The 26,142-nt window shown below is 42.9% G+C and overlaps 1 protein-coding gene across 3 annotated transcripts; it reads right to left on the bottom strand.

The window, feature by feature from the left end:
- Positions 1-257: 257 nt before the first annotated feature.
- Wdb (serine/threonine-protein phosphatase regulatory subunit widerborst) lies at positions 258-25,713 on the bottom strand. Of its 3 annotated transcripts, XM_077398484.1 has the most exons (11): positions 23,435-23,575; positions 23,098-23,257; positions 7,489-7,685; positions 6,833-7,027; positions 6,590-6,720; positions 6,294-6,411; positions 5,623-5,898; positions 5,308-5,537; positions 4,958-5,112; positions 395-4,663; positions 258-295 (listed from the first exon to the last, which is right to left on the bottom strand). In XM_077398484.1, exons 3-9 carry the CDS (start codon positions 7,612-7,614, stop codon positions 4,962-4,964), a joined length of 1,227 nt encoding a protein of 408 aa, XP_077254610.1. In that variant the 5' UTR covers positions 7,615-7,685; positions 23,098-23,257; positions 23,435-23,575; the 3' UTR covers positions 258-295; positions 395-4,663; positions 4,958-4,961. The 3 variants fall into 3 exon arrangements, with proteins under 3 accessions (XP_077254610.1, XP_077254608.1, XP_077254609.1); XM_077398482.1 differs by lacking the exon at positions 23,098-23,257 and having other exon boundaries at positions 23,435-25,713; XM_077398483.1 differs by lacking the exons at positions 23,098-23,257; positions 23,435-23,575 and adding an exon at positions 7,821-7,860.
- Positions 25,714-26,142: the final 429 nt, after the last annotated feature.

Raw genomic sequence — 26,142 nt, 5'->3', positions numbered from 1 at the left:
TCTTCTTTTTCTCGTCACGTTGGAGAGAAAAAGAGAAAAGGATCAACTGTGTAAGGAGCTCGGCTAAAGAGGTTTCTAGACTTACTTCGTTCGTGGGCGTCTTCTGGCATCTCCCTTTTCATGATCACGTAGAAAGCGAGGCCGAAACAATTCCATCCAACGACAGCATAAATAATCGAAAGCCTTCGCTTAAGTTGTATGGCTTCTTGCTTGGTTCTTACTTTAAAGAACCGTTCCAAGAAAGGTCTAATCATATCTTTTAGGTTTACGCGCGAGCCCAGGGATATCACATAACCTATAAAAGGGACGAGAGAATCAGTCGTATGCTCTGTTCTCGCAAGAGAATACGCGTATGCGCTTTATATCGCTTTGAGATTGTCAGCAAGACAATTACAGAAGACGGAATATGAATTGTCGATAACGATACTCGGTTCGAGGGATGAACGGTGGATGAATGCGACGAGTGGTCGAATATACGTCCGACTTCTTCGATCACCCGTATCTACACTCGAGAACGTTTTTTATACACTTGAAGACGACTCTGTTTCATTTATTTCCAAGTCAAACGTATCTCTAGATATTCATGCATTGTGATTGTTGGAACAAAAATGCGCCGGAAAAGTTTAAAAATTGATAAGAACAATTATTAAGAAATAAAGAGAATAAGCACTAGGAGCAGTTAGGGGGAGGGTGCAGACTGCAGTTGCGAAATGTCAGGGCACAAAACTATCTTTTCTTTGTTCCTTTTTCTCATTGCTGAATTAACATATTTGAATAATTGGTTTTTTTTTTCTTACACGACTGGCTACATTTTGGTCGATGATTAATTCCTTCTAAATAAGCTCGCTTTGAATTTTAATTATGGTTTGAAAAGAATTAGGTTTTTTTTGCAACTTAATTTAATCTGCCGTACCTTTTAATAATTTTTTTTTTTTTAATCGAACGATTAAATGACGATATACATTCACCTCTAAGCGATTAAAAAAAGATAAAAGTTAATATAAATTATAAATGTTAAAAAAAAACCATCTCTGTTCGATTCTTTGTTCCTTTTCTCTCATTACTGGATTAATTATTCTAATTGTTTTTCCTTTTCTTACACGACTGGCTACATTTTGGTCGATGTTTCCTTCTAAAATGAGTTTTCTTTGAATTTTAATTATAATTAAAAAAAAATTAATTTTTTGCAACTTTAATCGTCCGTCATACGTAATATCAACCTTCAATAAGATTGATTTTTTGAAACCGAATGATCGAGTGACGATAAATATAATTTTAAACCGATTAAAAAAGATTCACAAAAAAAGTCAGTTTAACATTTCTCTAGAACAAAAATTGTACAAAAGTAAAGAAAAATTAACTTACAACTACGAGATTTTAATGTTATTTAGTATCACAATTGCACATGTCTTACTAGGTAATTTATCCTTTTTTCTTTGATTGTCAAATTAAGACTGCAAGTGGAATACAATACTATCGTGTCATAAATAAAATTTATAAAATAATTTTTTCAATCGTTTGTTTTTTCGGTCATCTACAATACTTCTAATCATTCTGACGAGAGACTTACACATTCAACCTCGTTCTTAGATATATTATACATTTAGATATATTAAAAAAATCATTTTATACAACTAAAAATGTGCGGACGGTCCATCCAGTAGCAGGCTCTGATCTCCCCTTTACAAGATTCGGAAACCCTGAGAATAAATGTTGTCCTCGAGTCATCGTGCGAACGAAAAACCACTCGTAAAGAATGTCTTGGTCATTAAAATATTTAATATTGAGAATTAAGAGGGGATGCGAAAAAAGATGGTGCACAGAGAACGTTGAAATTTCGAGGGAAAACTTTTCAGGAAAAATCCCACTTGAGAGAATCATTCGACTGCGCAGCTGAGAGCATAATTAATCTAGGACATCCGCGATACAAATTTCATATTATATAAATATTCTCAACTTTAAACGACGAATTTTTTTAGCAAGTTTGAAAGTTGGATTTTTCTCAGTTAGATAAAAAAAAAAAAAGCGCTTGGTTCTTCAACGATACATTTTTGTCAGCGTTAAAGGATAATTGCCTTAAAAGTGCACTCAAAGCTAATCTTTAAAAATTTCAAGGTCTTACTGCCCTTCCAAATACATATTTCTTTCCGGAAGAAAATCTAAAGCGATAGAAATGAAATTGATAAATGTCGCAGCTTTTAATAGTGTAATGAATAATCGAACGACGACATAATCATTAAAAGTAACGATTTTAATTACTTTTAATGATTTTCAAGAACTACCGTTTTGTATTTAACGTTACATATATATACACACACGCACACACGTACAAAGATTATTGTCCGTTTTTATCGTAATGCATAAAACGATCATTTGTAAAAGGTACAAGATGTCCCCTGATTTAATTTTAACAACAGATTCTCCAATAACTTTCCCAGAGTCGGATTTTTCCTTTCGCGAAAATCTCTCTTTGGATACAAGTTAAAGGTCACCGTTTATGTTTCTCTGCCAGGAACGATCATGTACTCATCGGAATATTCGTTGGAGTCATGAAGTGCGAAACGCCTTCTTTGTATTTTCCATTTACGATTTACCTCGGCACAAACGGGATGCGTTAAAGAGCGGCCAAAAAAAAAAAAAATGGAAATAATTTAGACAATTCTTTAATAAATGTGTATCTATTTACGCGTAAAGAATCTTCTCTTGGACTCTCACCTACGTCTTCAAAGTCACATTACATTATTTTACAATAATTATCTATATATATGTATATATTTATATATGTATATGTCACTCTCTGTCTCCTTATGAGGTTTTACGTAGCGAAGGTGAACGGAGCGTAACACAAAAGCGAGCAAGTCGTGTGTATAAACCGTGAGAAACATTCGACGAGAAAGGTCATCGGAAAGCAATCTCGAAAAAAAAAAGAAAAAACAGAGAAAAACGGTGAACAATAGCAATTCTCGTGCGTGTCTCCCCGATTATCTCCATGAAAATATGTATGAGCAAGCGGTCACCCATCTCTGTTAACTATTTTACCTGTAGCTATTATTATTTGTTTTACCATTGTCGTTTATTACTAGCTTTCCCCTTTTTCGTTTTAATTACTCTTTATTGTTACCATTATCGTTATTCGTATCATTAATTACTATTATGCGATGGTAAGAAATTTTAAAAACGACCCCCCCTCCCCTTCGGTTGCCAGCATGGGAGCACAGCTCCGAAAGTGGATCCTTATACCTGCGCGCCCTGTATCGCTATCACGTAATTAATATTTATAAGCAACTGATGTTTTTGGTACAATCAAATCGGTTTTTTTCCTTTTTTTTTCTTTTTTATTGTATACTCCTTTCGTCCCCTCGCTCCCATTATTTGTCCCTCTTTCTCACACTCTCTCTTTTTTTTCTATTAGAAAACAACATATATATATATTTTTTCTCTCTCTCGCATATCTCCTTTCCCTCCATCGTCCGCGCGAATTGAACCTTATCACTCGTTAACTATTGTGTTCGTGTACGCCGTCTCTCGCCGCGGCCACACGCTCATGAAAAAAGGTTTGTTTCACTATCAACTCGCCGCGGGCACTCAGTCACAGCAGTCTCTATGTTAGTAGCACATCGGCCTATATACGTTTTACACATGTATTCTCGCAGTATTTATCGCAGTTTGGTGTACGCCTCTGTGTATTATGTGTGTCTGTGTGTTTATATATGTCTGAGACTTGTTTTGTATCTCGTATTAACTATATCCTTTTTATATTTATATATATATATATATTTATATATATATTTTATATATATATATATATATAATATATCGTATTTTATATATATATATATATATATATATATATATATATATATATATATATATATATATATATATATATATTTATATATATATATATATATATATATATATATATATATATATTTATATTTGTTTTTCACTGTTACCTAATTTTTATTACGTACCTGTTACAGTTATCGGTAGCGTTAATACGAATATATGATACATATATTCAAACACTCTCGCTGGCTCTATCAGGAGCAGCAAGAATCAGCGTAAGGGTCAGTCAGGAGGCGACATACTGGTCGTCTGAGAGAGTGCGCAAAATATCGCGTCCTCCAGAAATGAACATAAGGATCACAACGACGTGTACAACTTCGTCCATTCCGAAATTTACACCACGATTTGTAATCCCCTCCTACCGAGAGCGGTAACGAAATCTTAGTCAAGAAGGGACTAACGCATTGTCGTATTGTTGTGTGCTGACACTGAGTACATCATGCAGTTGGAAACTCTTTGCCGTTTCCAAATGGAAAGAAAAACCAAAAGTGTGAATATACCCGATATACACATATAAAATTATTTGGAATTCACTAATCGCCACGTTGTTGTTGTTGTTGTTAATGTTGTTATTGTTGTTAAAAAAGAATAAAATTGCGTGAATTAACTCTGCATCGTCTCTTTTTCATTTTTTTTCCTGCTTCCATCATTTCTGCCATTTCGGTCACAACTAATAAAATGAGTTACATTATGTCAAGAATGCTTTCGTGAGACACATTGTTTCACTAACAACAAGAATTTTTTGCGTGTAGTATATGGACAATCGGCGTAAACTAAGAGCTAACAATCGGGCAGCGTGATACCGTACTTCCACCTAAAACAAAAAAAAAATAATAAAGAGCTATTAGATATTTATATAAAAATTATATGTTAAGACATTCATTTCTTCAATATTCTTTGCGTACAGATTTATATATTCTATATTATTGTTTTATATATTCTAAATTGACAAATTATTGTTCGTATAATTTTAAACGGATTTTGCTGGAATAAGATCTTAATGTGGTATTTAATCACCGGAGTATTTAATTTTAAAAATAAAGAAAGTGTAAACAAAGATGATAAAAAGATGAAGTCTCTTTGGAAATAGATGAAATAATATTTTTACCAGCTCAGGGACGAGTTCGCGTCATAGATGTGTTAGTGGCAGGAACTGGATTATTGGAGGAAGCTGCAAGAGCATTACGTTCGAGAGTGTTGCGTCGTTCTAATTCGGTCAGTTTCTTCCACATCTCATCCCTTTCTTTTTCCTTCCTTTTCTCTCTGTAATACAGGCATATACATATAAAGAAAAAAATGTAAGGAAATCTTTATTCTTCACATAGTTTTAGATATATTTTATTAGACTGGTTAATATAGCACTAAATAATCAAGGTGTATTTATTTAAAAATTAAAATAAATTGAAAAAAATTTCGCTTAATTTCGCAAAATTGTAGGTTTCAAAATTTTGGCCTTACTTTTGCCTGTCCAACTTATAGTTGGCAGTAAGTTCGTCGAAGAGCTTACTGTTCATCTCCATAAATGTCTTTAGAACATTATAAACAAGAGCTATGATCGTCTGGTTCCAGTGCTCCTTGCTAATTTTGTACAACGCTGGGAACATAATCTTCATTATTACTTGGTTGTTTTCTTCAATTAGAGACATTATATACTCGTTATTCCAAAAGTACAATGCTCTTTCCGCAACCTGTAACGAAAAAAAAGAGTAATTTATTATTTTGCGACTTCACGACGAATTCGTCGTAATTAGTGCAAAATGCTGTATAAATTACCTGAAAGTGTGGTGAAGACACGCAACGTGCGACTTGCCTGAATAAAGGTTCTTGTATTTTAACAAATTGATTAGGTTCTATAACGTCCAGTATTTCCTCGATTTCACCGAGGAACATTACCTCCTTCTGGCTGCACGTTTTAGGCCAGAACTTAAGGAGGCCTCGTACAACTGGTTCTGTTAAAGTCGCGTCTTTTTCCAAAAATTGCACCACACAATAAGCTAACTGCGCGTGATAGAGCGATAAACATTTCACTTTATGTAGCGGTAACAGCACCTAAGGAAATAAGCAAAAAGACGCGTTTTAAATCATTTTTCTTGTCTTGAGTTCTTTCCCTCTCCTCCTCCGCTTTTATACAGGGTTAATATATATTTAAGAATGTATATCTATATATACGAAAGATTAAGACAAGAATTGGAATATGCATCTCTGAATAGCTTTGGAAAATATTGCCAAAGTTATGAGAAAAATATATTTCAAGAGGCCAAGAAGTTACGCGAATCGTATTTAATTCCAATTTTGCGTCTTTCGGGATATTAAATAAAACTGAAATAAATTGCAAATTCAAAAGTAGAAAATTTTAGCGTGTGAGAAACAAAAAAATTTATTTCAAAAAGATAGATTTGAATGAAATCTATGTGTACTTCAATTTTAATAGAATATATTCGTACCTTAACCAAAAATTGCTTGTGCTCGACTTTTAAGGGAAGAGCAAATCCGTTAATGATGCTACCCAAAATTTCAAGAAGTTCACCAACCCCGTTGAAATGTTCCGTTTCGTACACGAACCTGAAATAATAACAAAATTGGGACATTGTATAAATATCAACGTAAAAAGAATGAAATTTTTTATATAATATTGACATTGCTAATAAATTACTTGGTACAATATTACGTAAAATTAAATTTCTATTAAAATACAAGATAAACAGAATAACATTTTTTAAGACAACATTCAAATAAATACCTGAGAAAAATGTTGTTAATTTGTTTGCGTATGAAGGCTCTAAGACCCAGGAACTTGCCATAGATACGATGCAAAACCGTTTTCAGGAAATCTCTTTCCCTGGGGTCTTCCGAGTCAAACAAGTCCAATAACTGCAACAGATAATTATAACGAGTTACACTTGTATTCATTAGTTTAATTACGTCAAAAGGCGTGGCATATTAGAGACAGATAGTAAAGAGCCGCAATGTAATAATGTTTTACCTGTAACACGAATTTTTGGTCAATAACTTTTTTGCCAATAGCAGGCTGGAAATCTGAAGACTCGAGAAAACGGAGGAAGACTTCGTAGACCAACTGAAGATGGGGCCAACTCGCCTCCAGGGTCGGGTCATCTTCTTCTGGATCAAAATCTGGATTTTCACTAGGTGGCAATGTACGGAATAGATTTGCAGACACCTTTAACAAATATCGTACAAAGGACCTTTTAGATAGAGCTACAATATCAGCATTAAATAATCTCTCTCTCTCTCTCTCTCTCTCTCTCTCTCGCTCTCTCACACAAAGTCTATTACATTCATTAGAAGCATTCATCTAATATATCAAAAAGCACTATTAAATATGTAATATATTTTTAAATTTTATTTATTGTAGAGATATTTATAAACATATTGGACATAAAAATCAAAGTCACACACACAATGAGCTATTAGATCAACAAATCAAACTGTTTCTAATTAATTTTCTCAACAGAATAACTTTCGGGCTAACAAGATAACGTGCTGAGCGAGCAAGGACTTTGACGCGTACGATGCGTACGATAAATCAAAAGCGATTAACAAGAACAACCGAGAGAGACGGAATTTTTAATTCCAGTCTGATAATCTGTTTGTCGTGATTTTTTGCATCAATTAACATACCATCTTAATGGTTTCCGGGTAGATGGGCTCGGTGAGGACACCTCGCCCTGCCGTGATATATTCCACCAATTCATTGAGCGTACTCCGTTTAATTTCCTTGCCTTTGAGATCAGCCATCGGGTCCATGAAGTCGAACGCCACGCAGCATTGGCGTAGCTTTTTGATAAACAACTCCTCCTGCTCTGCGGCGTTAACATCTGCAACAAACAAACAACGTTAATCACCAATTCTACACGTGTGTCGAATCACGCGAAGTCCCTCTCGCGACAATCCTTTTCGTCGTATATCGCGAGGAGAAACTTCGGGTGTTACGGAAGCGGAAATGTCCTTACGTTTCGTCACAAACAATTCATTCATTATACATGCAAAACGGAATCGGCGGAGCAAAGTGCCTGGCTACTATTTTTAACTCTCCGCTGCATGGACGAGAGAAGGCCCAATAAAATGTTATCATTTCCTTTGCTCCTACATGTGTAAGCAAACAATTTAATTGAGCCGATAGAAACCAGAATCGCGCAAGTCGCACGGAGTGTCACGAGAGATCAGGATGATCGAATGCTGAAACAATCGTGCAAATGGATCGTGCGCTTCTCAACCGTGAGCTTCTTCGAAATCCGGAAATCTTTGTTCTCTTCGATCCGGCACCCCGATACTCGCTTGAAATTAAACGAAAGATCTCGTTAACCCTAGGTACACACACTTATTTTTCGCACACGTAGACACCACGCTAAGGGGGGCTTGGAGGACTTGGCTACTTTTTTCATTATAACTCTCGAGAAAATCACGGGATATTTTGACTCCTTTTCTTTTTCTTCCGATCGTAAACAAACTGAAAAATACGTACATTTTTATTCAGAATTAGTCTAAAATCATAAGTACTAATAAACACGTGTAAAAAAAAATTGTATCTTTCTACCAATGGTATAGACTTAGACAGCACGCATGATCATAATCAGGACGTAAGACGTCTTAAAGATGTCCTTAAGTGCCCATCTACAATAGATGTTTTAAGCCCTAAGAAATTGATCAATCACAGTCAATTATTCTCCTCAAATTCAATTGTGATTGAACAATTTCTTAAGGCTTAGGGCTTAAAACACCTATTGTAGATGGGCACTAAGGGCCTTGGCACATAGAAAAACTTAAGCAGTAAAACTTAAGCAATAAGAAATCAACGGTATGAATTCGCTACCGCTTAGGGCCGTGCCTTAAGTTTTTCACCGTGATTCGTTTACTGCTCGAGTTTTACTGCTTAAGTTTTTCTATGTGCCACAAGCCTCAAGACGTCTTACGTCCCGATTTTGGACACGGTGCCGTCTGGGAAGTTTCAAACTTTACCTGGGGTCTCGGAGACCCCAGAGCGTATACCTGGGGTTATCATCGAAGACCGCTTCGTGGAAAACAAGAATCCAGTGACTTTGACGGACAAGATATCTTTACCTCCATTTAATTTTCACCAAAGAAACGGACTGGCCAAGGATGGACCGGGCAAATTGGTCGAAGAATGTATTACCTTCAGGAACAACTTCGACCAAAGTCCGATCAACTTGACCGGCGATTAACCTGTCGAGCAATACGCGCGCTATTTTGCTAAAATGGATAAAATTGTTAATTTTTCGTTTAACATGTGAGAGATTCGATCAGGGGGCGGCAAATTATATACAAATTAGAAATTTTGCTTTAAATGATCCTGCGGGTTGAATTAATCGCCGACAAGTTAATTGGAGTTTAATCGAAATCATCTTTAAACATATTATTCTAAAAATAATTCAATCGATTATCGATATATCTGCGTGAAGTTAACCAATTATCGTCCCGCTATAGTCTCGCGAAGAATTGAACGCGATGTTCGGATGCGTTTGTTCCGTCGCTCGATTCGTTCCACGCGATGGTAAGAAAATGAAATTGATTCATATAAAAAAAGTCCGTGGTTTTTAATTCAATTTTTCTTTCAGTTTAGATTATCGCACTTTGAAAATTCGTGTTCGAAAATGCAATGAAGCGAAGGCCGCGGCGCACCCGCCCGCCCGTCGGCATGTGCAGCCACCTTCACGCCGCGTAGGTCGCACTCTCTTTCGCGCGCTATCTCGCTCGTAATCGTGAGTCAACATTCACACGGATTGCGCCTAGGATCAGGACAGATCTTTTTTTTTCTGTTACACGTCGATTAATGCTTATCTCACTCGCTCGATTGAACTGATAATCACGGACTGTATTATCATAGCCGACAAGCCGACGTTTAATATCCGCTCGCGTGTTATGCACTTTCGGACGGGGATGCACTTTTCACAGCCCGACATTGCCGAGACGGGGTATGGTATACTTTACCGCGCTACTATAAACATAGTATTATTTTTATAACTGTTGCGTAATGAAAAAAAAATTTTTTAAATAATTTCAAGTCATATAGAATTTTTTATTGGAACAATTCCAATTTGAATCCAAAAAAACTATTAAGGGATGGAATTTAAATACTTTGAGTTAAATAACATTTTGTTATTTTTAACCATCATGTGTGTCGAAATTTATTTTAACACGAAAGTATATTACTTTAAGGAGGCTCTTACCTCGATCATAAAACGACAGATCTTTATGAAATTAAATTATGTTGTAAAGTGAACCACAACGAACCGATGCCCAAAACTTTAGCATAGGTTGACGATAAAAATTTTAAAAATATCAATATTGAAATTCGCAATTTTAACACAGGGCATATGGTAAACACTAAAATTTTTACCGGAAGTGATGTGTTTTCTTGGCAAGTTTGCGAGCCAGGTAAACAAAAAAACTAAGGAATTGTAGTTAAAATAATAATCTAATGATAAGAAGAAAATTTGGTGTTGACGATGAGTTATAAAAGATATTGTAGTTTTAATATGACGTACGACAGGTTAGGCGAATGATCTTCGGAGTGTCAAAATCGCGCCAAGTTTCTAACTTCACTTGCACATGTCTTTTCTCTGCGCTGTATGGTAGCGGCATAATTATTCTCTCGCGCATCGACAACCTTTATTTTCGAGAATTTTCCCTTCATTTTCCCTCTCAGCATTCTCACGTTATATCTTTTTTTTAAGCTCCATCTCTTCATCGCATCAATCGCTACAACGCTACACGGCTACACCTCACTTAGCTGCAGACTGCTGCAGACGACGTTGTAAAGCCCCTTGCACAATGCCAGGCAACAGGCAATTAGAAACAGGGAATAGAAATCAGAAATCATGTATAAATGCAGAATAAACAGTGACACAAGCAACAGACACAGTTTCCGTCACGTTGGAGATTTTGTGCCTGTTGCCTGTTGCCAACTAATCATAGCATTCGAACTTTTTAGCTTGTAATTAACGATTTTTTGATTATTTCCTGTTCCTATTGCCTGTTGTCTGGCATTGTGCAAGAGACTTAACACGGGCATGTTATTATTCTGCTCTTTAGCACTGACGTAGTCAACTGACTGATTGTATAAATTTTAATATTTACCACCAATCGAACGTATAACTTACTCTTACACTATGTAAAAATCATTATTTATTTTTTTTATTTAATTTTCCGATAATTTTTTATAACCAATTATTAATGATAATTTTTCGGTTGCTACATTGATTAGAGCAGCCGGGTAAGAGCCTCCCTAACTCTTAACTGTAATGAATTAAATTACATTGTTTCAATTAAATTAACACGATATATTGAGTAAGAGCAGTAGGAATAGTTAAAAATAACTCAAATTGAGTATAATGTGACACTACGAATTCAACAGTAAAGGATCAAATTTAATTTCAAGTATCCCGGAAATTCATTACGACTCAAGTTCTTAAATTAGCCGGAGTTTAATGCATCCCACTCCTAGTAATCCTGATATGTATTTTTTTAGCAATATCGGATGAAACCGCAAATTGATCGTATGAGTATCTGGAAATGAAAAAGTCTGAACCTATCCTACCAAGGAGAACGAAGGATCTATAACGAGGATCTATATCGCTCGTCCATCCCTAGATATTTCGGCGTTTAGAGTGTTTGAAGGCCTTAGAGCCATGCAACCAAGAGACGAGGGATGAATCCGGCAGAGAGGAGCAATTACGTGTCCGTTTGGACGAACGTGCAACAATCTGACGAGCTAAATTTCATTTTACCCTTGGAGCATGTTTCAAAGAAATTCTGTCACTGTGACAGAAAGTGAATTTCCTAACGGACAAGCAAGAACCACCAGAATTTGTTGTATTGGAAAAAAAAACCCGTCGACACGATCGAAAAGTGTCCACGGGCGAAGAGGTTCGACGCAGATCCGGGACACCGTGCACGCAGAGTCAAAGGGTAACGCACATCGGCTAATCAGTTTTTCCCATGCCCTTCGCTTCGCCCCGGGGATGATGGCGTGGTTGCAACTTCGCTCTTCATAATGGCGCACGGCATGGCCTCAATGACTTTATTGAATTATGCCAAACTGTCTCTCTCTCTCTCTCTCTCTCTCTCTCTCTCTCTCTCTCTCTCTCTCTCTCTCTCTCTCTCTTTCGTAACAGGCGGTAGTCCTATGTGAAATACCGCCGCGCGGGTAAATCGAGGCGCAAAGTGGCCATCTTGGGGAAAAAATTGGCAGCAATCCCCCGACGTTATATTTACCTATCCACCGAGATTTTTTTCCGGCAAGCCGAGGCGCGACGCGAAATAATAATAAAAAAAAGGAAAACCTTCCCCGTGAAGGACGAACGGATCGCTATATACGTTTTCGCCCGCTGTCGTCACTCCTGAATGGCGACACTCGAAATCGCGGGACGAAATAGTTGCCTGTGGCAACAACAAGCTTTGGCAAGCACGTCCAAGACATATTTAGACGATTTTGCCGTCGTCGGATCGCAACTGTGGGACTGTGGCGATCTTATTATCGCCCATCACACGTGCGACAGAGACATGCATTATTCTTTTTCTTCCTCTTCCTCTTAAAGTATACGGTCTATCAAATCGTTTTGGCGAAAGAACATTAAGAAAAACACGCTGTCGTTAAGCGGCAGAGAGGGATGAGAGGTGTATATAGAGGATAAGAAAAGGACGAGGGAGAGAGATGGGAACGAAAGTCCGCGAGGTCTCCCGTGATAAATTCTGTTACATGCGATCTTACGATTATCCATAAATAGGAGGAGGAGTTAGAATTAAGCGTCGCTATTTATGCCGACAATGGACGGTGGGGCGATTCTGCGTCACACCCCGGGTTATAAGTTATAACGAGGTGAAGGTGCAATTAATTTTTCATCCCGGAGTTCGGAGGCTTAATCGATGTCAGACACACGATGTTCCTTCATCGATAGTATTATAGTCCTCGCGGTTCTCCTCCCGACGAGGGGGGGAGGGCACGGGCAAGTTGCACGAACGGTTGAACGGCTTAACGTGATTCCATTAAATCCGCAGTTAAAGAGACTCAGGTGAGCGAGGGAAGGAAAAAGAGAGAGAGAAAAAGAAAAGAAAAATAGAGGCGCAACGCGAGAATCGGCTGGCGTGACGCGACCACGTCGCGTCGCGAAGGACTCCAAAAATAGCGTTGCGCGCGCGGCGTCTCGCCCCCGTTCGTTCGTTCGTTCGTTTGTTCGTACGTTCTCCCTCGACGTTACGTGCGCGCGATCCATCTGGCATCCACATATTTATAATTTCATTCATAACGCGACACGTACCCTCGCGTACGTGCCCGCTTGCCGGCGCGACGCTGCACCGCGCGAGATACGCGCCCCCGTTCCAGAAAAATAACATTTTTGGTCCACCTGAGTCTATTCTGCCCTCCCTCGTCCCATGTCTTAACGTCTTATTTCGAATAGATTCTTTTGAAAGATTCAGACTCGGATTGAAATGTCTGTTGAGCCAGTCTCGTTATCTAATCTCAATTGCAGCGAGGCCTAATTCATTAAGAGCCTTTTATTTCTCGAGTCGCTGATCGCTCGAGAACTGTTTATTCTTCTTCGATGAATCCGCTTGAAATTGTCGAAGAATCCGCGAAAGTGCGCTTGGAATAACAGCCTGTATATATGCACAGAGATAAAATTCATTTCTAGTTGACCCATCAGATTTTTGTAAAATTAATTTGTTATTCAAACAGGGCGAACAACAACTGCGAGCAGGTTCTGGTGCGAAAGTGTGATTTCGTTCTCGAGAAGTCTGCGGTTGCCGGAATAGAAGATCGACCGAATGTCAAGAGCAATTTGGCGGTAAATTATGCGTTGACCGCAATACGAGATATTTTGACGGATCGATGAGAGAGAAATGGAAAAGAGTGCGAAAGAGGGTGGATAAGAAAGAGTGGAAACACAAAATAAAACGAGTAAAAGGCAGATCAAAAGCTAAAAAAAATAATAATAAAAGATTAAAACCAATGTACGCTAAAAATAGAGATAAATTAATAGATATAAAAGGGAAATATAATTAATTGAGATAATGAGAAAAACGATTTAAAAGGATTTAAAAAAGGTAAAGTAAAAAAAGGGAGCAGAGTATAGGCAAGAACTGAGACGAAAGGGTGAAAAAGGGAAAGAAAATAAGGAAAGAGCGAGACACGAAGAGAAAGAGGCGAACTAGTGGAGGGGGGTAGAAACGCGAAAAGAGGGAGGAGGAGGCGCTGGGTGGCGAAGAAGCAGAAGAGCGCGTTCCGTGCAGGTGGTCGCCGGCGTTCCGGATCAATACTCTCTCTCCTCTCTCTCTCTCTCTCTCTCTTTCTCTCTCCTCTTCCACCGCTTCTCTGGGGGGTACCGTCAGGTAGCCTCTTCTCTCGCCCCCCTTTCCAACCCTTATCCCTCTCCCATACTCTGACGACGCTATCTTCCTCCTTCCTCTCTTTCCCTCGTTCTACCGCGCCTTGTCCACTCCCGTTGTCGTCGTCTGCGCTTCGCCTTCTTCTCTCTTCCTCTTTGATCTCCCCGTACTACGTTTTTTCCCCTTCTTTTTGAGCCCTTTTCTCCCCGATGTTTTTCCTCTCCGCTCCTTCGCTCATCCTTCCTGTTTCCTCCGCTCGTTCTCCATCCTCGCTACGTTTTATTTTTTTTTTTAAATACTTTTTGAATACCGAAATCTATGTCGAATGTGTGTTACTGTTTAATCCTAATTCTGTTTAATCCACTATATACATATTTAAATACACATATAGTGTATATAAAATTATTATTAATTACATCAAATATATTAAATATTGATACGTTTCGTTTTCGACGCGAATAATGCCAATGAAAAGATATAATCGGCGCAATTATTTATCTGACAATTATATAATTATTAATATAGTTAATACTATTTCCTTGAGACCAGATTTCAACGTGGCAATCACCCCGAAAATAATTCCCATGTCTTTCATTCCTTTTTTGTAATGATTGCATCACAACGAATGACGTAAGGTACATACATTATCTACCTGGCTATAGCACTCTATAATAGCAGCATATCTATAGCCTCGGATATTGAACTTAACAAAATTATAACCGGTTTCAATCTCTCCGTAAAAATCAAATTATTACGTCGCGGTGTACCGTGGCAAAATTTAAAAAAGAAATTAACTTTAAGAATCAATATAAACAGCTTGAGGAATGAATAATTCATATCCTGAGAATTTTTGCTGCATTTTGCCGCACGTGCCGAGGTCGATTTTAATTTTATCGAACAAAAAGACAGTGGGTCGTTTGAGAAGTGTGCGACACGCCGTTCTGCGTAACGCAATTGTCTAAATTTTTTTAGCGCGCAACAGTCGATTTCTTTACCGATGCATTATGCAGCCGATCTCTCTCTCTCTCTCTCTCTCTCTCTCTCTCTCTCTCTCTCTCTCTCTCTCTCACTCCCGCGGCAAACCGCACCGTCGCATCCCCGTGGCTCCTGTCCCGATCTTGACAGTGACCATGACCATCAGCGTCAATTAGCCGGAAAGCGTACTCGTGTGCGCGCCGACTCGTTACCAGAATATCACGATAAATGCTCGACCCACATGCATTTTCGCTGAAATTAGTAGAACATTTATTATTAAAGAGTATTTATCCAGCGAGATTCTGATCTCTCGCGGGATTAGAAATTAAAATGCCGTCGAAGCGAAGTACGCGCCCGAAAGTAAACGCGGAAGGTATAACCGTTGTTTATTCCCCGGCGCTTAATATCTCGCGAAAAGCCTCTCATCCTCTCGATTCGTTCGCAAGCTCAAACATCATTTTAATTATGGAAAAAAAATAATGAACGTCAGATTACCCAAGAGAGATTCATGTAAATTTTGCCCATATTCTACATTCCTGTATACATCCATGTGTTTATTGCCCAGCTAAGTGAGAAACGATCCTCGGAATTATAATTTCGTTAATCATTCCTATACTTCTATTCTCGCGTTCTCCTTCTCCTCCTTAATATGGGCTCGAATAGAACTCCGAGAACGGGTGCGCGGGAGAGACGTCTCTGAACAAAGAAGACTATTAATGCTCCCACTTGTGCATGACGCATAATTAAACTGTGTTTACGTCTGACGTAATGGTCTCAGCGCACATCGCGACGCGCGCGGCTGCATTTCTTACTTTGGAAAACCAATAGTTTCCTTCAACCCGGAAAACGTATGCCCACTTCCTTTCCTTTTTCCTTAACGTGAACGCACGAGATGTCCCTGGCTGCAACGCCTTATTTTATCATCGCTAAAAAAAAATCACGATCATTAATTTACATATATATGAGAAACATATTCAGCCTTCATGTCAAAGAGAACAAGAGATTCAATATGTTGCCCCAAATATCGGACGCCGGTTGATGTAAGTGAGAAATTCAAGTTTAGCTTAACGAAACTTCCATTTTACAGGAGTTTATACTGCTAAAAATTTAATTTGAAGTTTAATTTCCAGGAATTAACGCCGAGAAGACTTAACGTTGCAGACTAAAAAGTTACGAGGTGCCTGATGATTACGAGAGAGGAAATATACATTCTAACTTTCTTCGTCGATAGCTCTCGTCATTTATGTGTACAGCTGCTTACAAAAGTACCATTGCTCCGCAAAGTTAGCGTCCCATTTGCAGAATTTCCATGGAATAATTTGCGACTATGTGAAACTCTTTCTTTTCGCGGAAGAATTAGGTTTCTGTCCAATTATACCAGGATTCTAAAAATGGAGTGTTAATTCATCAGAGATTTAAACTGTCGACGATATAACCCGGTGTTCCTATCGGGTGTTTTGGACCTCCAAAATTTTATGGATCATCCAACGGCGCTTCGCTCGTCCACGAGCATTTGCTTCTCGAGCATCGAGAACACTTTTGCTTTTTCACTCAATTTGCACCCGTATTCAAGCGCGTCATTGTCCACCTCTCTCCCTCTGTCGTTCACGAAGAAGCGACATATATATATATATATCGGTTACGATAAAGTAACAACGCCGGTCGAAATGTCATCCGATGTATCGAGCGGCGCCGAAAGAGTTCGGAGCTTAAAGAGGATGTGCCGCGCCGAAATCGTAAAACTTTTACGATCGCCGCCGCGACAGCGGCGATCCTATACGGATCGTTCGCTCCCGGAGATGGGCTCGAGTGTCTCGCGAGCACGTTCGAATGTAGGGCAGCCTCGAGAATACTGCGGGGATCCCGCGGTCCCGAGAGGCAGGACCGGAACTACGCGGCGAAGAAGTGACGGACGATGTACCTAACACGGTAAATAACATACAGTTTTCTCTCTGTATCATATATAGTTTGATCAAGTATTTCCGTAATAATTTTTAGTTATACAAAAACGATGATCAATGGACACGGTAGATCTCTCTTGTCTGCAGAGCGAAACAATGATTATACATTGCACCCCTGACTCTTGAAAGCGATAACGAGAGTTAAGATAAAAGTTTTTTTTTTTTCCATACATCTACGGCAAACAACTGTTCCGGGATTTAAAAACAGCAGCCTGTTTAAACGGGATACCAAGCAGGTATCGCGGATGAAATGATACTTTTTTATGAGCGCCATTCGAGTCCCGTGAGGCCGAAGTATTGGAACTAATTCGGATCCGTGAGTACGTGCTGAACTTGATCCCACCTCTATTTTGCTTCCGCTCACCTGCCGCTGTTTACGGGCCGTAATATCGTTCGCGCAATGCAATGCTTGGTAGAGGCGCGATAATTTATTACAATGGTCGTTTCTAGCCGGCAGAGAGGCCGTGTAAATCTCGTTGCGGTCGAATCGGTATATGTTTAAAACGATCGCAAGCTGTTTTCGTCACCTGACAAAGTTACACCTGACAAAGAATTATAAGAATATTATATATATGTATTATATAATTGTGCATTTATATATATAATGCTTTCTAATTGAACAATACCTTTGTGTTCAGTCACGTTCAGATCGGACTTGGAAACTTTATCAGATAAAATTCCTTATACGTATGTATCTCTTTGTAAGTACATGTGTTTACAATTCTTTCTGTGCAAACGGGCAGATAAAAAAATAATCAACTTATGATTGAAATTAACCAATGAAAAATCAATAGCACTTCGCGACACGAGTCTCATCCCGTAAAAATATTCGCGCCGTGATAGAATAAATGCAAACTCTACCGCGTTTATCTCGTTGCACATAAAATTCACTATATTATATTATAAAAAGTAAACGTGTATTTTGGTTAATTAATCTTATGAATTATGCATATGGATTGTGCAGAAAAAGAAAGCTTGCACTTTCTTCGAGCATGATCCCTCTAAATCTTGTTAGATTAATGCTAATTAGACCCTTTGTATTCAGATTAATCGCGATAGAATTATCGGTCCTCTCTTCGTAAGGTCGATCCTGTCTAATGAGAAAGACGTTTTCCCAGCCGCCAAGTAGACGAGAACGTGTACAATAGAAATAAGTAATAGAAATAAGATTGAGACACGCAACACCAAATGTAATAAACGGTTATTATAAGTTGCAGAGCGCAAAACGAGAAATGACTTTACGGAAAGACTTTTGTGTGTTTCGCAGTTCCACGCATAATCCAAAATTCAAGGCTAGTCTTCTCGTATAGGAGGGATACGTAAATAAGAATCTGTAACAAGAATTTAGGAAAGCATGATCTCGAATTTTACTTAAAGTGTGGCGAAAGACGGAAACAAAGAAGACGCACGCAGGATGTATTCTTATCAAAAGATAATCGGTAGTTTTAATTTCTATTTCTGTGAATAGGAATACTGTGTACAATTCGGATAATGTCGAACAACTGAAGAAAGAGAAGAAAAAGTGAGGCGAACTATTGCCATTTTACCGACGAAGGTGAACGACATCGCCTGCAAGGTGGTCTATTCCGTACGACCATTCGTGTCGTAAATTTGTGGGTCAACTAGTAAAGTGGAAGGGAGATGGAGACTTTTTGTTCGATCGCCGTTGGCGCGGGTTCAAAAATTTTAACTGTCCTAGAAAGTTTTCGGTGTCTTTTCGAAAATGCTTAGCAGTTACTTTCGAAAGAGAAATAAAAAGAAACATTCTCAATCGTCTTGAGATCTTAGGATAGAACATCTCGATTGTTTACACGTCTATCATTCGCATGAACGATATATCCCTCCTTTTTCTTTACCACTTTGTTACTGCCAACGAGAACCAACATAGCGATAAGTAAAAAGTAAATATTAGTGCATAATTTCATTAAAGCTTAAAATATTAACTGTGTTATCGGTTTCAAGTTATTCGGAAAAAAAGGGAGATTCTTAACTTTAACTGCAGAAAGGTCAACTTCAAATTAGCAAATAAATCGGAGGAAAGTCTGACAATGAGTTCGGAACGCCTTGTGTGAATTCCCATATTATATCGAAGCATCTTTTTCCCGGAACGTGATTGCATATTTCAAACACGCGCGAGTCTTCAGATAATACGCAATTACAGTCCACGGAAAAAGGTTTTTTTTTTTTTTTTTTTTTTTAAGAGAGAGACCGGGAATATCATCATAAATCGGAAAGGACAACGAATTGCGTCGATCAACCTACCGTGTATTGACTATAAGGGACAGATACTCCGACGGCTCTTATTTCACTATTAATTCGCAGCTCTCGTGCTCTTTCGCCCCTTTTGTCCTTTACTCCGATTGACTACCAATAATCCTCTTACACGCGATATCCGTGGCGCGCGATCGCTTCCATTATAACATACATTTCATTTTGCGCATCCGAACCTGTCGCGTTCTCCAGCCCGTAAGCGTGTTAATTATCTCGTTAATAATCGTGTGCATTTGCGTCTCATTAGCAACATTGATTGCCTATCTAAAAAAAAAAAAAACATTTACACGGTAGACTCAATAGGCGGATAAATACAGAGAGAGAGGGTAAAAATATTATATGTAAAAAGAGAAAATTGCAACGTCGCGGTAAAAGTATAAAATTTATGTAAAACGGATACAAGAACAGAGACCGTTTCCTTTTTTCCCCTGGTGTCATCCCCATTGCCGATGCTCGCGGGCGAGTCGGCTCTAGGATCTTTACCGTGATTAGCGTGGCTATTTTTTCCCTTCTTTTTTTTTTGAGCCCTTTTAGGTCGCCATGTTGATCCCTAGTTCCCTTCAGTGCGACTCCGTTCAGATGGCGATGGCGGTGGCGGCGAAGGCATGGGAGAGACGGAGAGGAGTCCCCGGCTATACACGTGGCGGAGTACCAATACTGTTTCACGCATACTGGGAGCGTCACATCGTTCGATCGTGGGCTGCACAAGTCGACGGCCAGAATCTTTGAGATTCATATCGCGTGACGGACCTAAAGCCTCGCGAGTATTACGTTGTTGTCTTTGTATCCCTCCAAAAATAGAAGGCACAGGCAGGAACGTGCAGTACTTTGAGACGCGGTCGATCCAACAAAAAGCAGGTATGCGCGCTTTGAGTCACGCCTACGAAGACACCGCTGGCCGTAATAATCCTCGCGGGAAGGTGAACGGCGAACAGTAGCGCGATTGACGAGGTCCCCGACAAGAAGCTCCCTCGTCGATTACGTAATTCTTTCTTTGTTTACGCGCCCTGTTCAATCACTTATCCTTATCCGTGGCGCCGGTCGTACAGATAATTCCACCGGGGAAGAAAAACGAGCCTGTGTGACTAAAAGCGGCGCCGAGCAAGAATCTGGAAAACGAGCGGGGCCAGAAATAGGTAATAATTTTGCGGAATTACAGAATAGATGTTACTAACTGGTGAATGAATCGTGCCCGAACGAGCGGAATCACTTTTTAATCCACGTAATTGTTTCCAGGGACGCAGCTGAAGGTCCGATACGGAAGAATCTTGATCCTGTGGGCTCTATTCATTTTTGACGCCGCATTCTGAATACCTTCGATAACGATAATGGTGATGAAAAGCTTGTTTCGATGCTAAAATCACACGTCTAGTTGTAACAATCGTGATCCGTATCTCCGTCGATCCGAGTTATCTCCTATCTCCGTTACGTTTATCGTTCTACAAGAATGTTTCATATTGTTTCTTCGTTTTCTTACGGTCACAATTATCATTAGAAGTCTCGGAACCACGTCCGCCTCCCTCTTACTTTCTTATCGCGGAGTCGTCCGTTATGTTTCCAATCGTTATATACGTTTTGCCCCGCGCACGCTCGCTCGAGTGGCGAATTCGATCGTAAAGCAGAAAATTATACAGTCGCACGTCGATAACCCTCGACCGCTTCTTTCCGGGTGACAACGCGTTGGGTATGCGCGGGTGAGCGACGCGCGTACCAGAAGGCAAATATTCGATAAAGTCGAAGCGAGCGACAGGTGAAAATTACGCGATATCTCTCTCTCTCTCTCTCTCTCTCTCTCTCTCTCGGTCAATTCGGTAAAGTGGAAGACTGATAGCGGTGCCCTTATCACAATCGAGATACGATGGTCCTCGCGACAATTAGCTGCGGTTCGCGCGTGGGTTCTCCACGCCGCAGGCATATCCGTGTGCCGCAATCTACACGCCGTTAGTTAGTTAGCGTGCCTCTAATCCCGTTTTCGAAAGAGCAACGAAAGCTAGCAGCACCGATATCGGTGCCCGCTGGCTACGTTCCGTAAACAAACTTTTACAGTCAGCGCGTAACAAGTGTCTCGCTATTCGGCAGACGGTCGCCGCGAGCGGTCATATTATCTGGCCGTATGGGTCGCGGTCATGCAGCGCAATGTATAAACTATATTCGCGTTACTTCTCACCGTGCGGCTCCGAAGTTTATTCCGTATTTTTTTATTCATTTCCTTTCCTTTGTTTCTCGTTGCTGATAGCGTGGCAATTTACCGAACGTGTTTTCCGCATTCGCGACGTGGCCATATTTCACACCTGGTCGCGAGTCTTCCGGATCTGAAGCGTGCACAATTTGCAGGTGCCTGAGCAACGCGTCGGTGTCCTTCGTCAAGAGGCACAAGTGGGGCGTCACGCGGCCCACCCCTGATGAAGTTGCGGTCGCCGGGTGTCCTACGCGTCCGTCACCCAGTCCGACACGACGCTCCGCCGCGGCGGGCGATCGCAGCGCAGACTCCTCCAGAGAAGTTCCAGAGTAAGGAATGGCCGGATTACAGCTTGCACAACTTCCTCGCAAACAGCGACGGTTTCGTCCACGTCGGCAGAGGCTGGAATAATGTTGACGTATAACTTTGCAACCTCACCGAGTCATCGATACATTTAACTTCTTCATCGGTACATTTAACTTCGTGGAGCCGTCGAAAGGGAGTTGCAATCGACGAACGGGCTGCAGATACCGATAGAACTTGCCGTCAACGCCAGAAGAGATCGCGTCCGATTACAAGCCGCTGTACAATTCAGTGAAAAGCGGGAAGCGGAGGAGAGCCCCGGTGACCGCTATCGAACTTCGGCGATGCTTTCCACGGCAAAATGTGGCCTCGTTGAAACGTGGCCGTGCTAGTCACCCAATCTTTGACGCGCCGACACGTACGCACGCATGCACGCGAGTCCCGGAAATACGCGTGCACGTGTGCAACGATCGTCCGCAGGATGACGCGGAACATCGACAACGCATTTCAATCCAGCTGTTACCCACCCGGCAAATCCGGCGCGCGAATCGTAAGGTTATCCCCCACGCGTTTATCTCTCTCGACGAGATTAACGCGCGGCGGTAACGTTAACGAGCGCAGCGTGACGTCTCGATAAACAAGTTTTTGCGATCCGCATCTCGCTGACCATGTACGTAATATGTTAATAATGCCGTCGGAGTGGGAATGCGCGGAATATAACGAAGGCGCTATCGACGGTAACGGTCCTCGTGGAAGTTCAGGTGTGCGAGCGAGCTCGCTCGCCGCTGAAACTTGCGTCAGCCTTCTCTCGTGATCGACGATCCGTCGATCGGTAACGATATATATTAAGAGAAACGAACGATATATGTTTACCGATGAGCACAGTGGAGCCGCGCCGTACACGTGACGCAATTGCCTAAGTCAGGAACGACAGACTTGCCGCTTCAATTATTCGACAACTCCAAGGATATTACGCTTAAGCCGTGCCGCTCCACTCGCGAGAAGGTGGCGATAGATCCGCAACGGAATTGGACAAGGCGGCTTCGTCAAATCATTCTCGACGCGCCGTCTTCCTTGGCATGCGTGACCTTACGCGACAACCATCAGATCGAGGATCTCTCGCGTCTACGTTTTATCGCCGCTAAAGATAAAACGGTGATGAGTCAAGACGCCAAATAAATAAAGTCGACATACCGACATTAAAGTAAAGACACCAAAACGGATGAGTTTGCAAAAATCTTGGCACAATTCCCTACGAGATCCCGCTGGCGGCTTTTGCCTTCGACGTCTCTCCGCTCGAGGTCTTTCGGAGCCTCTCCTATCTCGCTTCGCGTTGAAATCACGCCGGTCTTGCCTAGCTTAGAACGACCAACAGTAATTATACATGTACAATTTAACTTATCTGGGTAATCGACGGGCGACTAATTCAACTTATCTAGGTGATCGAGCTTCTCCCTGTCGTTAGACAGACACTCCGGGACACTAGGGACAAGTCTAGAGGGAAGTCTCTACCTACTTCTCGAAAACTAACCTTTGAGCAGCGGCAACTGTTGGAGCTCGACATCCTGCGAGTTGCGGTAGCGGGACGAGCCCTGCGACTTCTTGGACTTCTTCTTGAGGGATCGCTTGGCGAAGGGGTCTATCCTGTCCACGAAGGCCCCTGACGACATTTTGGCATTTAACGGAGGCACTGTGGGGAACTGTCCTGATGCTCGAGAAAAAAAAAAAAATACGGCGAGCGCTCGCGCGGCCTGGTTTATTATTTTTCGTTTTCTTTTTCCTCTCCTCCCTCGTCGGTGCGCGTCCCTTTCCGCGCGCGGACAGCAGGGCGGGGGGGGGGGAGGGTTGTCTCTCGCGCGACTAGAGACCGAGATCACCGCCGCCCCGAGGAGGCCGCATTCCGTGGCCGCCGCGAACGCGCGACGTATATACGAGACCGTACACGACACCAACTCCGCGAGGAAAACTCACCGAGGAAACGAAAGAAAGGCACACACTGCGTTACGCTGCGGAACGATGCGCGTGACGCGGCCTTACCCCCCGATCGCGTCAATTCCTCTTTCTCCCCCTGGCCCCCCGTGCGCTACACTCCCCCCGCGCGAGCCCGCGCCACGGACGCACGCTGCTTCAAAACCGTTCACGCTGCGCGCCGCCGAGCGGCGCGAGGAGGCGCGGGCGGCGATGGAAGACGACGACGGCGACGACGGCGACGTTCGTCGCGCATAGCAAGCGCACACGCGGGGCAACCTCCCGGTAAACCTTTCGGTTTACGCGCACCGGGAAACGCGGATCCGTTGGCGAGATCCCCTCTCTCTCTTCTCTCAGGCCGGCCCGTCGGCCCGATCACCGCCGTCACCGGCCACCGAGGAGGTAAAGGCGCGACGATCTCTCTCTCCCGCGGACGGCTAGGCGTTGTCACACGCGGACTGGACGCACGCCCGTGTGCCGTCTCCGTCCGTCCGTCCGTTTCTTCCTTCTTCCTTCCGCGAACGTAGGTGCTCCCACCTACAACCCACGACCGTGCGACGGGGGCACGGTTGTACCGCAAGCGCCGACGGTATACGTCGCGCAACGTCCGACCGGCGACTCTCTTCCGGCAGCTGCCCTCTTCCCGATTCGGTCCCACCTCGCCTCACACTCGCGACGCAGGGTGGATTCGATCGACCACGACGGCGACGGCGCTGATCTCGTTGTTGGTTCCGCGGCTGATCGCTCCTCTCGGTCGCGCGGATTGCGTGTCGTTCCACTCACTCGCTCGCTCGCTCGCACGCGCGCGCACGCACGCACGAACGCAGACAGGCAGGCAGGCAGGCGGATAGGCACCGAGTCGAGCCGCGGCTGAGACCCGCCGCCGACGCTCGCCCGAAGAGGGAAAAGAGAGACGAGGGCACCGTTGCGAAATAGAACGACTTGCGCGTATATAGTTGACGATCCAGCGCGGCGCGCACGTTCGTTGCGGGAAGTAATGGCCGCGGGTAACGTTGGCCCCTCGCGCCGCGCACACGCACCACGGGTAACACACACACACGAACACACACACACGGACACACACAGGCGCGATTAAAACCGAACCGAAGAGGCCGAGACGGCGAGCGCTGGCCGCTGGCTTCGCCCTCTTTCACGCGCGCCGACCGCCGGACCGCGTCTCGAGGGGGGAAAAACGCCGCACAAACTGCCACCACGCACAACTGCCGACCGCCGCCGACTCCGCTTTACGCTCTACTCCGCTCTTCTTCCTCCACCTCCTCCTCCTCCTCTTCCTCTTCTTCTTCTTCTTCTTCTCCACCTCCGCCTCCGCCACCGCCTCGCGCTCGCACCGCCCGTACACGCCGATGTGCGGGGAACAACGACGTTCTCGGGGTAGGACGAGGACGTGTATGTTAGGAGCAGCAGCTCTCGGTAGCGCTGGCTAGCACGGCCGCCATCAGCTGCTCGCTGCGACGTGGAGGTCTATCTCTCATTTTCCGGCGGAGCGTACGAGAACGAATCCGTATATAACGTCAGGCGTCGAGCGAGTTCGCCGGAACGTGACCCGACATCGCCCCCCTCCCCTCGCGCGCCCCGATCGCTTTTGGCGCTCGGCGCCGAAGCTCGATCCTCTCTTTCGGGCCCCCGCGGTGTACACTTTCGGCTTCTCGCTTCTCTCCTCGGCCCGTTGTGGCCGTTGTCCGTTCTTCGCGCGCGCGTACACACCACTTCGCCCTCTCCACTCTCGTTCGTCGGCTCGTCACTTCTCTTCCGTCGCCACCACCCGCGAATGAAAAGCCGCTCCTCTATATGCGCCCAGGGGGAGGGGGGGGGGAAGCCCCTCGCACGTCTACGTTCGCGCGACGATATCGCAAAGCGAAGTACACACGCACGCGGTGAGAGGAAAAAAAAGGGTAGCGTAGATCTCGAGGTATATCGCGCCGCGCACCGCCGCCCTCCGTCACTTAATCGAAAATCCGTCGAGATAGGTGCCCCTGCGTGCCTGAAAATAGTAATATGCGCTCGGCATTCTCGGCAATCGTCGGCCGGGCCGGAGGCGGCCGAGCGTCGACGGAGACGCACGAGTACGGCAGGTGGCGGCGGCGATCAACTCTTTCACGGCGCGCCCGCCGTCGCGCCGGTGGCGGCGGCGCTCGGCCAATCACGGGCCGCCGTCGCGCGGACGCCGCCGCCAATGGCGCGCTCGCGCTCGCGATCGATGCGCGCGCGCGCGCGCTTGCGCTTGCGCGCGCGAACCGTCGCGCCGCGCGG

The sequence above is a fragment of the Temnothorax americanus genome, unplaced genomic scaffold (genome assembly GCF_048541705.1).
Source record: "Temnothorax americanus isolate GAGA-0224 unplaced genomic scaffold, ASM4854170v1 Scaffold12, whole genome shotgun sequence".
Taxonomy (NCBI): domain Eukaryota; kingdom Metazoa; phylum Arthropoda; class Insecta; order Hymenoptera; family Formicidae; genus Temnothorax; species Temnothorax americanus.
The sequence above is the reverse complement of the archived record's forward strand: the minus strand, read 5'-3'. Positions and strand labels throughout refer to the sequence as shown.